We start from the raw sequence: 15,818 nt of genomic DNA on the forward strand, positions 1-15,818 counted from the left end.
TCCATTGTATATACATACCACACCTTCTTTATCCATTCATCTGTTGATGGACACTTAGGTTGTGAAATAAGTATTTTTTAAATTCTTTTTAAATGTTTTAATTTCTAATACAGTAAGTATCAATAGATAAAATCCACATGCACCAAAATTGCCCTCAATTTTTAGGAGTATAAAGGTGTCGAAAGTCCAAAAACGTTGAGAATTATTGCTTCATTCTGAATGTCACAAAATTTAATTAATGGCAATTACGTAGTGTTCATTGTGTGGCAGCTAATAGCACTCTCACCTCAGCAAGAGGAGTCCTTGCTATGTGGGACTATGAAGCTCGCCTGCAAGAAGGTAGGGCATCTTCTGAAAGGTATCTGTGCTTTAAAATATAAGTATAGTTGTAGGGGTGGATTAAATACCCATCTTCTAGGAAGAGACAGGTTTTAAATTGATACATTTTCATTAGAGTACTTCTGTTCCATTTTATTTCTGATATGGCCCCCTTTCAAAGAAGCCATCTACTTCCATGTGAGAATCATAGAGTTGAATGGGATCTTAAAGATCATCTAGTCTACGTTTAACTTTTAGGAAACTGTAACCCAGAGAGAGGTTGCCAGCAAGTCAGGGCCAGAGCTGGGGTTAGAGTCCGGCAGCAGGCTCCCCACCCAGCACTCCTTCAACTGTATCATGTGGAGGACTTGGAGCTCTGGATCTCTGTGTTACTCATCACCTTTTCCCATCACCTACCTCTACCAAAGATGTTTAAACGTTTCTGGTAAGAGAAAAGATTTGAAGAAGAGAGAACCTGACTCTCTTAACTTGAAGCGTTTCTTCCAATGTGTCCTTTAATAGAAGTGTTTTCACTAATTTATTAATGCATATATTTGGGTATGCGCCAGGCACTGGACTAGGTACTACAAATGAAAGATAGTTGACTCCAGACCATGAGCAGACAGACAGTTCCAATAGTATATAGTAATTGCTTTCAAGGATCCATTTACAAAATGCAATTTCTGGCTACTCTGATTAGCCCGACTCCCAGCTTTCCAGCCCTAGAATACAACCTTTACTGGCCCAAGCAGATTTTCTCTTCACATCACGTGTTCTCCTTGGGATAACTCATCTTTTTCCAATGGCCTTTGTTATCCCTTCTCTAACCGTGACTTTTTTTCCAGCTTTACTGTGATATAATTGACATTTAACATTGTATAAGTTTAAGCTATGTAATGTGATGATTTGACATACATTTGTATTGCAAAATGTTTACCACAATAAAGTTAGTTAGCACATCCTTCACCTCACATAATTACCATTTTATTTTTCTTGTTGTTGTTATAGTGAGAACATTAAAGCTCTACTGTCATAGCAACTTTCAAGTATACAATGCAGTGTTGTTAACTACAGTCACTGTGCTGCATATTCGCTCCCCAGAGCTTATTCATCATAAAACTGGAAGTTTATACTCTTTGACCAGCATCTCTCCATTCCCCCATCCCTCAGCTCCTGGCAACCACCATTCTGTTCTCTGTTTCTATGAATTTGATGTTTTTAGATTCCACGTATAAGTGAGATCATACAGTTTTGTCTTTCTCTGTCTGACTTATTTCATTTAGCACATTGCCTTCATGGTCCATACATGTTGTTGCAAATGGCAGGATTTTTTTCTTTTTTTATGGCGATTCCATTATATGTATATATATCACATTTTCCATTATATGTATGTTCCATTATATGTAGATATATATATCACATTTTCTTTATCCGTTCATCCGTCGATGGACACGTACGTGGTTTCCATGTCTTCACTATTGTAAATAGTGCTGCAGTGAACATGGGGGTGCAGATATCTTTTTGAGATCATGATTTCATCTCCTTCAGTGGGATTGCTGGATCATACGGCAGTTCTATTTTTAATGTTTGGAGGAACCTCCACACTGTTTTCCATAGTGGCTGCACCAGTTTACATTCCCCCAACAGAGCACATTCTCCGCCTCCTCACCAGCATTTGTTATCTCTTATTTTTTTGATAACAGCCATTCTAACAGATGTGATGTGCTATCTCATTGTGGTTTTCATCAACAGTGACTTTTTAAAATATATGTTTGTTCTTCTTTGGTCTCTTTCCTGACCTCCACTTTTGTGTTTTCAGTTAGTGATTATCCTCACTGTGTCCAAAGTGGAACTACCCATTTTCCTCTCCCACACTTACTTGGGCCACCCACTCACCCACTAGAAAAGCTGGGGAGCTATTGCCTCCAGCTCCGTGACCCCGCACTGCACATGCAGCCGGCTAGTGCGTCCCGGAGACTCGCCTTCACGATCGCTCTGGAGCCCATTCTCCTCGCTGCCTTGCTGCGGGCTTGGCCTCCGCTCTCGGAGGACTGCTCTTCTCCCACTTCTGCTCTTTATCTTCTCTATTCTCTTTCCCACAGAGCCTCTACATCATTAGCAATGATTTTTTTTTTCAGATTATAGAAAACTTTGGAAAATATAGAAAAAATTAGAAAGAAGAAAACAAATGTCACTCATAATTCTTCCATCTAAACATAACTAACCCTAGTCCTGTTTCTATGGGGATTTTGCAGAGACCTGTGTTAACACACTTCTTTCTCTCCAGATTGTTTATCATACTATATATACAGGTTTGTAGCCTGCTTTATTTTGCTTAACATTGTATTGTGAACGTTTTCCCATAGCATAAAAACTATTTGAAACATTTTATGTTTTGTAATAATTTTATTATAGCCCATAATTTGTTTAACTGTTCTTTTGTTGGAGATTTACATTATTTCCAGTTAGAGTGTTTTATCAAATGCATGTTTGATCATGTTCCTCCCTACTTAAAATCAGTGGCATCCAGTCTCTGATAGGACAGAGCCCAAGGTTTTCACATGGCTACGAGACCTTCACCCCATCTGCTTCCCTCCTGTTCCCCTACACTCTCTCCATGAAGCCTTGACTCCATTCTTACCAACACTCCCTTCTCCCCACCTCCCCTTTCTGCTCCTAACTATTCTTCAAGACCTACCTCAAGCTTAGTCTCCTCTCTGGTCTTCCTTGACCTCCTTCAATCAGAATAATTTTGTTTCTTTTCCTATAACTCTATGTAGCATTTTGTAGATATGATGATTATTGTATTTTCTTTTGCATTATTTTTCATGCTTAAAAATATGGTAGTAATACAAAGTCATTATCTTATATTGAAACCATACATTTTTCCATATAGAGTGAAAAGAAGTTCATCTCCACCCCTTATTCCACTTCTTTCCCATAAGTAACCACTATTAGCAGGATTTTGTTATGTTTTTATCTGTATCCCTTTTCAGATCATGAGCACTCCAGGCCAGGGTTCTTTGTGTCCAAGTGTCTAACAGGAAGCTGGGCACACAACAGGCCCACAGCCTGTCTGAGGGACTGAGTGCCTGGAGAGCAGTAGAGCTTAGGGAGATGTGGGGAGGAGTGATCGTGTGCCTCTGTGGTCAGGTGACCTCACTGCTTTCTGTCTTTCCATCGGTGCCATTTCTAAGGATTTATGAACAGCTTCCAGAAGTACAGAAAAAGAGAGAAGAGGAAAAGAGGAGATCGGAATATAAGTCATACCGGCTGCGAGCCCAGCTATATAAAAAGGTCAGTCATGGGCTTCCCTGGTGGCGCAGTGGTTGAGAATCTGCCTGCCAATGCAGGGGACACGGGTTCGAGCCCTGGTCTGGGAAGATCCCACATGCCGCGGAGCAACTAGGCCCGTGAGCCACAATTACTGAGCCTGCGCGTCTGGAGCCTGTGCTCCGCAACAAGAGAGGCCGCGATAGTGAGAGGCCCGCGCACCGCGATGAAGAGTGGCCCCCACTTGCCGCAACTAGAGAAAGCCCTCGCACAGAAACGAAGACCCAACACAGCCATAAATAATTAATTAATTAATTAATTAATTAATTAAAAAAAAAAAAAAAGGTCAGTCAGTCCTAGAGCAGGATTGATGAGATTTATCAGGGTAAAGAGAAATTGAGAAAAACACATCTGACCTGTTTGAATTAACCACATTTGGAGAGTGAACTTAAGCTCATAACGCATTGTACCACTACTAAAATTTAGAAGATAAAAGCACCTGTAACTAGACTTCAAATCTGAAAATCTAGAAAGGCAAATCTAAAAAAGGCATCTTCCAGGGACTTCCATGGTGGTCCAGTGGTTAAGACTCAATGCTTCCACTGCAGGGGGCACAGGTTTGATCCCTGGCCAGAGAACAAAGATCCCACATGCCGCACGGCACGGCCAAAAAAAAAAATGTTTTAATGTTTTAAAATTGTTTAATAAATAAATAAATAAGGCACCTTCCAGGCATACATTTGGAATGAAACCAAATTTCATACTTGGGTGTCAGTTTAGATGCCATGCTGGAAATGCCCACATCTTTCAGAACTGAAGAGTTTTCATCCAGAGTCCCAAATGATAGTTTTATGCCCCTTATGGGTGAATCATATACCACTAGAACTTTTTAAATAAATTGGAAAATGTCCAAGTGTAGCATACAAGTTGGCAGTTTGGGTACTCAGAGCCTTGAAGCCAATACCATTTCCTGCCCACAGCCCCAGTAGAATCAGTGGTACTGCAAGTCCCAGAACCTCACAGGCCAGGGGACTTGCTACCAATTAATTCCTTGAGGAAGCAGATGGGCTACTATGCCTGAAGGTCCAGATCCTCCAGTGTTCTCATTTCTTTCCCAACCCCCTCACTTCACCCCCAGAGGACTCTGAAAGTCAGAAACCAAGAGACGAGTTCATACCAGACGGATGTGGGATTGGAGAGCTGCTTCTGGAGCGCATACCGCAGCTCAGGCTGGGCTCCCTCAAGTGGGGACACCCCAGGCACTACATGGCCTGTCTGGTGTGTCAGCATCACAAGGCCAGGTCTCTTATTGTGCTTGTGTGTTTGTGAACTGATGGATGGATTCGTCTATTAGGATTATATTAATATTATATTTCTGTATAGACTATAACAGACTACAGATCATCTTCCCTAAACACTTCAGGAAGTATTTTTTGTATAATTACCATAGTTTCTGTAGCTGGGAAAGATAAACAAGATTTGGGGAGAACAACACTGGTCTCTTCAGCAACATGTCTGGGGTGAGGAGTGGCTGTCTGCCTCTAGTGGCAAGAGTATCTAACGTCTTTCCTGCCTTTCTTTTCTTCCACAGAAAGTGACCAATCAACTCTTGGGGAGAAAAGTTCCTTGGAACTGACATAAGAGTATTTACCTCAGAGCCTTGGAATTATATTTTATCAGCCTGGAGGAGCACAATCCTTACTTTTATGAGTCTGGTTTAATAAAACTTATCTTGTTGTCCATGTGTAATTTAGAAGTAGTAACCTTCTAAAGAGTCTTGGGTAGAATGATGACTAAGATTATTAATGGTTGAGGAGCAATACTTTCTCCACAGTGGCCTTGCCCACAAGGATGTTTGTTACAATGGTATTATCTTAATTCTAGGCAAGAGTAAGTCCCTTTTTGTATGTGTTTTTATAGAAAATGACTTCTGATTGACTCATAGTAAAGCAAGCAGCAGAGGGTTATTTATTTCCCATCTGTAGAGGTGCAGGGAGCTATGCAGTGTCTCCCTGAGGTGTGTGGGGAACTTCAATCTAAAAGCACCAATCAAGGAAAAGAAATGCAGCATAACACGGTGAGAGCCCTTTTGTTGACTTGGTGTCAGACAGTGTCTGGTTAGGGTAGCCATCAGGTGGGCCCAGAGACTCTCAGCAGACACAGGTGCCTTGGGTCCAGAGCTACCTCCTAGCCTCATTCCAGCTTCCTTCGGAGCCATTAGCCTTTAGTAGACACAACTCAAGAGGCAACAGAAGCTTGATTTAAATCATGACCTGGCCCTGGCCAGTGGGATGTGGGTTGTGCCACTTCTAGGTCTAGTCCATGTCAAATCCCACACTCTTGTCCCTGGCTGCCTTCTTCCCCTTCAGCAGAGACCTTGGGGGCCATAGCAGATTGATGGCATCATTGGCCCTGATCCTTCTCACGTGGATTCTTCTCACACTCCTTCTCCATGCCCTTTCCACATGACTTTGCATTTCCTCTCACTGAAGAGGCAGAGCATGACACCTGGAGATCTAAGGGGCGGCCCAGCCGAGCTCAGCCCAAGCTGCCGACCCACAGACTCATGAGCTAAAAGAATGTTTATCATTATTTTGTGGTGGTTTTTTATGCAACATTCTCGTGGCACTAGATAAATGAAGCAGTAGCAACCCCCAAAACTGAATGGAGCAGAGCCCCCCCACCACCCAGGCCATTGGGTTCCAATGTGAACAAGCAGTAAGCTTTTACTGTGCCGTCACAGTGAGACTTCAGGGTTTGCTTATTACTGCAGCAGAGCCGATCCCTCCTAACTAATCCACAACGAAACAGATCATAGGCCCCCTCCTTGCTCCAGTGCCTGAGAGACCTGAGCAGAGGGGAGACGGTAGATAAATTGAATTGCAGGGACAGCAACTAGCCTATAGCTTGTGGAGAAGAAAAACTAGCCCATCTTCCAGAAGCCGAGGCACTGGTAAAGGGCCAGGGCAGAGTACTGCAGTGTGCTGGTGCTGAGGACCACTTCGCTGTAGCCCTGGTCCCACGCAGACTCGGACAGTCCTGACCAGGGCTTTTACTTATCCCCTGACCACGGTGCTCCAGGGCCACACGTAGGTGAAGCAGCTGCAACTGCTCATTCCACAGGGTGGGCTTCTTAACGGGCAGCGCTCCCACCATGCCCACCACCTGCCCCTCAGACTCAACCACCCAGAAGCAGGAGCCACTCTCACTGAAGTAGGATTTGGTGATGTCAGACATGTCTGTGTGCAAAGACATGACCTCAAACTGGATTCAGGGGTATTTGGCAAGAAACCTCAGGGCAGCAAGGAGGGCGAGGCTGGCCATGAAGGCCAGGACCCAGGAGCCAGAGACCAGGAATAGGGCAAGGGGCCCCCGCAAGCAAGAGCACAAGGGTTCGGGGCAGCTTTAGGATGTGGCAGAAGGTGGTGGGAAGGTGCCCGGTCATCCCCTTGGAGAACAAGCCCACGACCCATTTGCGATAATTTTCCTGGTATTTGTGGATTTGATAAGGAGCCATGGAAGACTTCTGTGTCTGGATCTCAAAGTTCAACAGAGAGGTAGGAGTCCCTCTATGACTTCCTGGCAGCCCTGGGGGAGAGAGAAGAAGCCATGTGAGTGGCTTATCCTCCCACCCCCCAGAACTGGGGATGACCCTGATCAAGGATGTGTCTTTCTGCTTCTACCCAAGAGGAAATAGGCCACAACCACTGGGAGAAGGTGTAGAGTCAGAAAGGTCTGCATTTGATCCTGTCTCCATGCTTGACCTTGGGCATGTTACATAATCTTCTCTAAGAGCCTGCCTTCTGAAGTTGTGTAGAGGATTTAATAAAATAACACATACAAATCTCTGGTTATAAGTCCCCTCCCCTCCCCCTCTTTCCCCTTTCCCTGGCTCTCTCAGCTTCTCCATACATTGGGGTGGCACCATGCAGCAGCCAAGCGTGTGTCCCTCTCCCAGGGACCATACACTGCAGTAGTCCTGTGTTTCCAAGTACAGGTTTCAACAAAGGCTTCTTCCCACTTGCTTGCAAATTTTCAGGCTGTTGAGGTGGCATAAGAGCCAAACACCAAAAATAGACCAGCCTTGAGAGCCAGAGGAGGGTCCAGAGCTCCAGGCCACACCTAAGAACACTGTCCTTCCACCCATGGCCTCTCACCTGCTATCACAAGAGCCTTGAGTGTCCAGGGCAGCCTCTGCCCTTGCCTCCAACTGGCATCCAGGAGAGACTGCAAGGGCATGCTCCACTTCCAGGGACCAGGTCCTGGATGGCACCTCATTGGCCAGCTCCTGGATATTTGTTAATCATAAATCCCAGGCTCAAGTAGCTGGGCTATGATGGAGCAGGGAGTCCATCCTCTGATCACTGGGGAATTAGCCTGGAGGGGGTATGCAGGGTCTGGAACAGCTCAGGAGTCCTTGCCCTTGTGGACGGCCTAAACCCCACACCATGGCAGTCCACCCAGCACCTTGGTGCTCTCTGATGTCCACCCTCAGCCCCTCCACACAGCTGCTATGACCCTGGGGAATTTGCCCCTCACCCTGTGCTCTGTCATCACAGACCAGAGTCCAAGTCCCCTGGCTCAGCACACGAGGTGCTTCACAGCCGGATGAGGGCAGCAGGGACCTGGCCATGCAGGGCCTATCATCCAGGTTAAGAAGTTTGGACTCTATTCCAAGAACACCAGGAGGCCATTGCTATGCTTTTAGCTGGGGAGTAACATAACCAGAGGTGGGGGGGTGTGTGTGTGTGTGGTGTGTGTCTATTACTCTGGCTACGTGTGGGAAATGGATTGGAAGAGCCAGGAATGGAAGCATATATCCCCCTGCTCCCAGAGGCTAGCACAGCAGTCCAGGCAAAAGAAGGGCCTCCAGATACAGATATGCAGGCTGCTCACTGTAAAAGAGCACCTCGTCCAAGAAGGCTAGTGGGAACTAAAATCCATGAGCCCTGGCACAGAGCTGCGTCTGACCAAAGGAAAAGGCACCTTTTTCTTATTTGCTCAAAGGTGTTGCTGCTCACTGAACTGTGTTTCCAATAGGTTGTGTCTTTGTGAAGGGGGTGCCTTGTTCTATGTTCACAAAGGAACCATCTAAGCTAGCAGGGGTCCTATGAGAGAAAGCAGTGACTTGGACCAGAATTGGGCCATGGGTGTGACCTGGCCCACTCGGAGGTGCACTTTGGGGGCAGAAATGGCAGGAGTTGATGATCTGAGGATGAAGAAGTGGTCAGAGATGACAGCCAGATTTCTGGCAAGAGCATCTAGGAAGATGCTGGAGAGAGACCAGACTTGGAGAGAAAGATCATGACCACCCCAAAGGTGCCATCCTGGCAGCTGGAATCCAGGGCTGGTGATGGAGACTGCTGAGGCTCCAGATCTTTGGCATGCAAAAAGGCCACAAGGGTTTAACTAACATGAAGGCAGGGTAGTGAGCCATGGGTCTGTTACATTGTTTTCAGTACATTTTAATATTTTTTTAAATGTTAAGCAAAACTTGAACTAAGAATCAAAAGAGAATAGAAGGCTCCAAAATACAGCTGAGTATCCCTAATGAGTCTATCTAATAATAACCAGTCAGAAACCTAATAGTCAAGCTGAGGGGCCAGAGGTCCTTGATCTGTCCCTGCCCTCTCTTTCCTGTATTCTCACCGGCTTCTGTGGCTTCCTCAAGGCCCAGTGGCCTTGGTTTACATTCAGGCTTTTCAACCTTCCTCATAGCCATGAATAATGAGGAGGATTTATTGACATGAAAAATAATTGTCAAAATATAGCACCAAGCTATAAAGGTTATAAAACAGTATGTTTTCATTCATTTTTGGAAAAATATAACAAAAATAATTTATACACACAAGCATGTAGAGAGAAAAGTCTGAATGGTTACACCAAACATTGGCAGCATTTGTCTCTGGATAGAGGAATTATGGGTAATTCTCTAAGAAATGAAGTCTGGAAGTCTCAGCACATTCCAGACTCTTGGCCCTGCATGCAGATGATGAAACTGAGGCTTGGGAATCTACCTGTCTCTGCCTCAGCCAACTTCTTCTTTTTTTTTTTTTAATTTATTTTATCGAACTATAGTTGATTTACAATGTGTTAATTTCTGCTGTGCAGCAAAGTGATTCAGTTATACATATATGTACATTCTTTTCCAGATTTTTTTCCATTATGGTTTATCACAGAATATTGTATATAGTTCCCTGTGCTATACATTAGGACCTTGTTGTTTATCCATCCTATATATAATAGTTTGCGTCTGCCCATCCCAAACTCCCAATCCATCCCTCCCCCACACCCCCTCCCCCTTAGCAACCACAAGTCCGTTCTCTATGTCTGTGAGTCTGTTTCTGTTTTGTAGATGAGTTCATTTGTGTCATATTTTAGATTCCACATATAAGTGATATCATACGGTGTTTGTCTTTCTCTTTCTGACTTCACTTAGCATGAAAATCTCTAGATCCATCCATGTTGCTGCAAATGTGCCTCAGCCAACTCTTTTTTTAAAAAAAATATTTATTTATTTTTGGCTGCATTGGGTCTTAGTTGTGGCACGTGGGATCTTTTCTTTTTTAAAAAAAAATATTTATTTATTTTTGGCTGCATTGGGTCTTAGTTGTGGCATGTGGGATCTTTTGTTGCAGCACACCGGCTTCTCTCCAGCTGTGGTGCACAGGCTCAGTAGTTGTGGCACAGACTTAGTTGCTCCACGGCATGTGGGATCTTAGTTCCCAGACCAGGGATTGAACCCACGTCCCCTGCATCGGAAGGTGGATTCTTAACCACTGGACCACCAGGGAAGTTCCCTCAGCCAATTCTTAAGAGTCTAAAGAGACCCAGCTAAGATTGTGAACTCCTAAAGGTAAGGCAGGTGTGTTATTTTATTCTATTATTTTATTTTTAATTAACCATTTAAATGTGTACAATTCAGTGGCATTTAGTACATTCACAATGTTGTGTAACTACCACCTCTATCTAGTTCCAAAGCATCTTCTTTACCCCAAAAGGAGACCTGTTAGTCAGTAGGTAGTCACTCCCTATTTCCACCGCTCCCGAGCCCCTGGCAACCACTAACCTGCTTTCTGTCTCTATGGATTTACCTATTCTTGATGCTTCATTTAAATGGAAGCACGCAATATTTGAACTTTTACATTCAGCCTCTTTCACTTTTGTTCTCAAAGTTCACCCATGTCCTAGCATGTATCAGTACTTCATTGCTTTTCATGGCTGAATAATGTTGCATGGTATGGATAGACCACATTTGTTCATCCAGTCATCCATTGATGGACACTTGAACCGTTTCCACCTTTCGGCTATTGTGAATAGTGCTGCTATGAACATTCTGTACAAGTGGTTGTTTCAACACCTGTTTTCAATTCCTTTGGTATATACCTAGGAGTGGAATTGCCGGGTCATAGGGTAACTCTATTTTAACATTTTGAGGAACTGCCAAACTGTTGTCCAGAGTTTTACGTTCCCACCAGCAGTGAGTCTTATTTGGTTTTACTATCTGCCTCAGCACTATGCAGGTACATACAGGGAAGGAGAGACAGCTGTTATTCACTGAGATATTAGATGCCTGGCACTGTGAGAAAGCACTTTTCCTATGCTGTACTCTTTGATATTGGCAGCAACCTAAGAGCTAAGGTTGATATTGTTTCCATTTTACAAATGGGAAACCGAAGCCCACAAGCCTGAGATATCCTACCCACAACCCCATAGAACATGGCAGGGTGGGACCCAAGTCTTGGCAGCTCTGACTTGAAGGCCTGAACATTTTGCTTTTTCAGTACCACGTGCTGACCCCAACAGGCAGCTGTCTGACAAGTGAATTATTAAGTAGTGTAAAGCACTGTATTCCAGGAGAACCAGCTCTGTCTGCTGGGATGCAAGATTCACCTCCGAGCCTCATTACGCCCCTATCACCAGCGGTCAGACCATACTTGACCAAATTCCAATACGTGACTAAGGCTCTGTTCTTTCTTCAAGATCCAGTTTAGTGCTACCTTCTCCATCAAGACTTCTGACCCCTCCCAACCAGATGGATCTTCTATCTGCTCCCTCTTTGAAGCCTTTGCACTTCTCATTAAGCTCTTATATCACTGTTAATTTGTTACTTGCTTAGCAAGTAACTGTTAACTTATTACAGTTAATTAAAATTACAAGTAACTGGATAAATTTTTATTTTTCTATTGCCTATAGGAGCCTGATTATAATAGGTAATTATATTTTTGGAATCACTGTTATTCCCAGAGTTGTGGGACTTGAGAGCAGCATGCCAATGAAATCCCATGCTTGCATTTATGAGGAACACTTGCCTAATAGACCAGCTCAGTCCAGAAATGGGCCAATGAAATGGAAGGTAGACAATCAAGACTCACAGTGTTTCAGAAGCCTCAGAAAGAGAAGGAAAATGTCCTGGAAAGACCACCATCTCCCCTGATCTCTCATCGGGGCTCCCAGTAACCTAGCCTCAGGTCAATGCCCTGGTCTCCCACTGAGAACTCATCACTTAAAAGAGACGAATGAGAGGAAATAACAGCAAATTATTTCAAGGGGAAAGAAAGTGGACTAATAGGTCCTTGGCAGGATGTTCAGAAATCCTAGAACAATGATTCAGCTCTACAGAAATGGTTCTAATCTAACCTAACTTAACCTTTTAACAAATTTAGCAAAAGGGAGATAGTATCAGCACTCAAATTAGGATAACTCGAGCTGATTTTACAGATATAGATCACCAAAGGGCCTAATTATGAAGGTGTGGATGGGTGGAGGGGAACCGGGCATGTTATTGCTCAGAGGCCTGAAGCAAGGCGGAGGGAGAGGTGACAGGAGCCTGACCCAGGAGTTGAGTAGCGCAGACCGCCCTGAGAGGTTCAGGGCCAAAGCCAGCCTAGGGGTCCTTGCAGGGAGGGGCCAGGAGAATAAACACCCTGGCCTCATTCTCCTGCTAGCCTCCCCCCTTCACACACACTGGCCAAACCCAAGTAGAAGCCAAGGGGAAAGGAGGAGCTCTTGCTGGGTACATGGTAAGTCAGCCTCCAGGGCAGAGAGAAGAGTGGAGAAAGATGAAGGGTGACCTGGAGGGAACAATGGGAGACTACTGGCACAGAGGATTATGAAAACAAGAACAGGCAAATTTGATGAATACAAACTTTGCTCATTGCACCCAGTCAACCTAGAGAGTTGTGCTTTACTCAGTATTGTAACATGGAGTACAGATGGCACGTCAGTCAGCAAAACAAAGCCAGGAGCAGGGAAGCAGCTGCAACCCCAGCACAGGTTCCAGAGCAGAGGAATTGACTACTGTAGTTTGCAGACAAGTGGAAAGGTCATCAAGGGGAAAAGCAGAATGAGAATGGCAGCAGGAGGCCTGAAATAGCCTGTGAGCCATGAGGCTCCTTCTAAAAAGAAGGTGCAGGGCTTAGGAGCAGTTCTTGTAGTTCTTCTGAGTGTGTGGTGGGGAGGGGAATAGGGGATTAAAGACCATTTCACTGTAGTTACAGCCTTAGTTGTTCCCAAGACTGGGGAGAGGGGGATTAACAATGATTGCCTGGGTAACAGAGCCCCCTTCCCTCACCTTATCCCAGAGACAGCTGGCTTTTTACTTTAATATGTAACCCTTGACTAAGGAGCCAGATAAGGGTGTCCTACCAAACTGCATCCCTTCTCTGCCAGCACCAAAGTCCCTATAATTACAGGTTGCTTTTGCTGGGGAGCCTTTAGGCTCTGAAGCAACCTGGTTAATTTAGGAACAAAGAACATTGTTCCTAAATTGGATCAATTTTTTAATAGAAAAAGCTTGTGGTGCTTACGTTAACTTCTTTCCCAGGAAATGGCATTACTTTTTCTTTTTTCTTCTTCACCCAAAGGCTCACAAAGAGTCGAAAACATATAAATAGTTACAGAAATAAACCCTTTCAAAACACTCTTCATAACAAACTAATAAACTGTTCAACTTCACCAGTAGTCTGACAACTCAAAATGGTGAAAATGTTGAAAAGTTAAAAGGCATTGTTGGCGAGTCTGCTGAGACTGGCACACTTGTGCCAATTACAAGTGCAAAATGGCACCTTTCTGGTATTAAAAAATTCATATCCTCTTCCCTAATAACTCCACTTCAGGGAAGCTATCCTAAAGAAAGAGACGTGTACAGAGATTTATTTGCAAAAGCAAAGTGAAAAATTGAAAGCAATGTTATTGTATAAAAATAGAATTACATATGTGATGTTTCACATTGATAAAAACATGTTTGAGAGTGATGGCATGGGAAGAAGCAGTGTGATGGAGTCACTAGAAGCATAGAATCAGGGGTCACTCAGATAGATCTGAGTTTTAATTTTGACCACAAGCACTTTGAGCTTTAGGGCAGCTTTGACTTCCTAAGCTTCAGGGGGAAAGATGCCTTCATAATGGAGAGGTCTGGCAGGGGGTGGGGACCACCTTAATGAAGTGACCAAACTGTATCACCAATGATGAGGCCAACTGACATGATGTGCCTCCCAACAATATACAACTGGAAGGACACAAAATCTATCTACTATCATTCCCCAAAATTTTTAAACTGACTCGAATCATGAACAAACATTCTGAAATTCTGAAACACATCTAGGGTACTCGTCAAAGAATGTCAACATCACTTAAAAAAAAAAAGAAAGAAAGAAAGATTGTTCTATGGGACTTCCCTGGTGTTCCAGTGGTTAAGACCTTGCCTTCCAATGCAAGGGGTGCAGATCTGATCCCTGGTCGGGGAGCTAAGATCCCACATGCCTTGTGGCCAAAAAACCAAAACATAAAACACAAGCAATATTGTAACAAATTCAATAAAGACCTTAAAAATGGTCCACATCAGGACTTCCCTGTTGGCACAGTGGTTAAGACTCTGGGCTCCCAATGCAGGGGGCCCAGGTTCGATCCCTGGTCAGGGAACTAGATCCCACAGGCATGCTGCAACTAAGGAGCCTGTGTGCCACAACTAAGGAGCCCACCAGCTGCAACTAAGAAGCCCACGTGAGCCACAACTAAGGAGCCACCTGCTGCAACTAAGACCCGGCACAACCAAATTAAATAAATAAATATTTAAAAAAATAAAAATACTTATGAATAAATATTTATAAAAAATGGTCCACATCTCGGCTTCCCTGGTGGCGCAGTGGTTGAGAGTCTGCCTGCTAGTGCATGGGACAGGGGTTCGAGCGCTGGTCTGGGAGGATCCCACATGCCGCGGAGCAATTGGGCCCGTGAGCCGCGGCTGCTGAGCCTGCGCGTCTGGAGCCTGTGCTCCGCAACAGGAGAGGCCGCGGTAGTGAGAGGCCCGCGCACCGCGATGAAGAGAGGCCCCCGCTTGCCGCGGCTGGAGAGGGCCCTCGCACAGAAACGAAGACCCAACACAGCCAAAAATAAATATATAAAAATAAATAAATAAAAGATTACTATTAAAAATAATAATAATATAATTTTTTAAAAAATGGTCCACATCAAAAAAAAGATCTTAAAAATAGATTGTTCTAGATTAAAGGAGACTAAGAGACATGACAACTAAACACAATGTAGGGTGAAGTGCCATGAGGTCTGCAATTTACTTTCAAATATTTCAGAAAAGCAAGCAAATGTAGCAAAATGTTAACAAATAGTGAAATCACATGAAAGTCACATGGATGTTCATTGTATTATTTTCAGTTGTTCTGTAGGTTTGGAACTTTTTGAAATAGAGTTCAGAGACTAAATTTGCTTCCTTGAAGGTGGTAAAATCTCTTGGGGCTGTAGAGAGGACTATATGAGGCAGTGCATATAAAGAGCTTAGCACAGCACATGCAAGAAATGCTAACGATGTGCTTTGGTACCTTATTATTTATGACCACAATGGAAATATGTTTGTCCCCTAAGGATTTCTACCTCTCCATTCTCTATCATGGTGCAGGATCGCACTCCCCCACCCCTTTTGATGTTGGCATGGCCATGTGACTGGACAGTGAAACGTGAGATAAGCGATATCTGTCACTTCCACATGGGAGCTTTAAGGGCCACCATGTAACTCACAGCATGACTTCCAGCTGTGCAGTGACCCACAGAGCACATGCTGACATAAAGCCTTCGGCTGACTGTATTCCTGAGTCACTGCAATGAGTCTTCCTACTGATTCACAGTGGCTATGTGGAGTGAGCAAGACACACACTTTTGTCGTATGAAACCAATGAGCTTTAGGGACCCTAAATTACAGCCTAATCTAACCT

At 44.2% G+C, this 15,818-nt stretch overlaps 3 protein-coding genes across 4 annotated transcripts in view; 1 reads left to right on the forward strand and 2 right to left on the reverse strand.

Annotated features, from left to right (window-relative positions):
* The window catches only part of ALMS1 (ALMS1 centrosome and basal body associated protein), a 223,286-nt gene extending 217,958 nt beyond the window's left edge, over nt 1–5,328 (forward strand). For both annotated transcript variants that reach the window (XM_061168580.1, XM_061168579.1), the window contains 2 exons: nt 3,516–3,615; nt 5,183–5,328. In XM_061168580.1, the coding sequence (XP_061024563.1) occupies nt 3,516–3,615; nt 5,183–5,227 (145 nt within the window). In that variant the 3' untranslated portion in view covers nt 5,228–5,328. The remainder of the gene's footprint in view (nt 1–3,515; nt 3,616–5,182) is intronic.
* LOC133074654 (EKC/KEOPS complex subunit TPRKB-like) overlaps nt 1–15,818 on the reverse strand; it is a 32,037-nt gene that overhangs the window by 8,632 nt on the left and 7,587 nt on the right. The window lies entirely within an intron of this gene.
* On the reverse strand, nt 6,404–7,108 carry NAT8 (N-acetyltransferase 8 (putative)). Its single transcript, XM_061168653.1, is given in 4 exon segments — nt 6,404–6,623; nt 6,625–6,644; nt 6,646–6,963; nt 6,965–7,108. Coding segments are annotated over 4 exon segments (702 nt in total).

The sequence above is a fragment of the Eubalaena glacialis genome, chromosome 14 (genome assembly GCF_028564815.1).
Source record: "Eubalaena glacialis isolate mEubGla1 chromosome 14, mEubGla1.1.hap2.+ XY, whole genome shotgun sequence".
In the NCBI taxonomy this organism is placed as follows: domain Eukaryota; kingdom Metazoa; phylum Chordata; class Mammalia; order Artiodactyla; family Balaenidae; genus Eubalaena; species Eubalaena glacialis.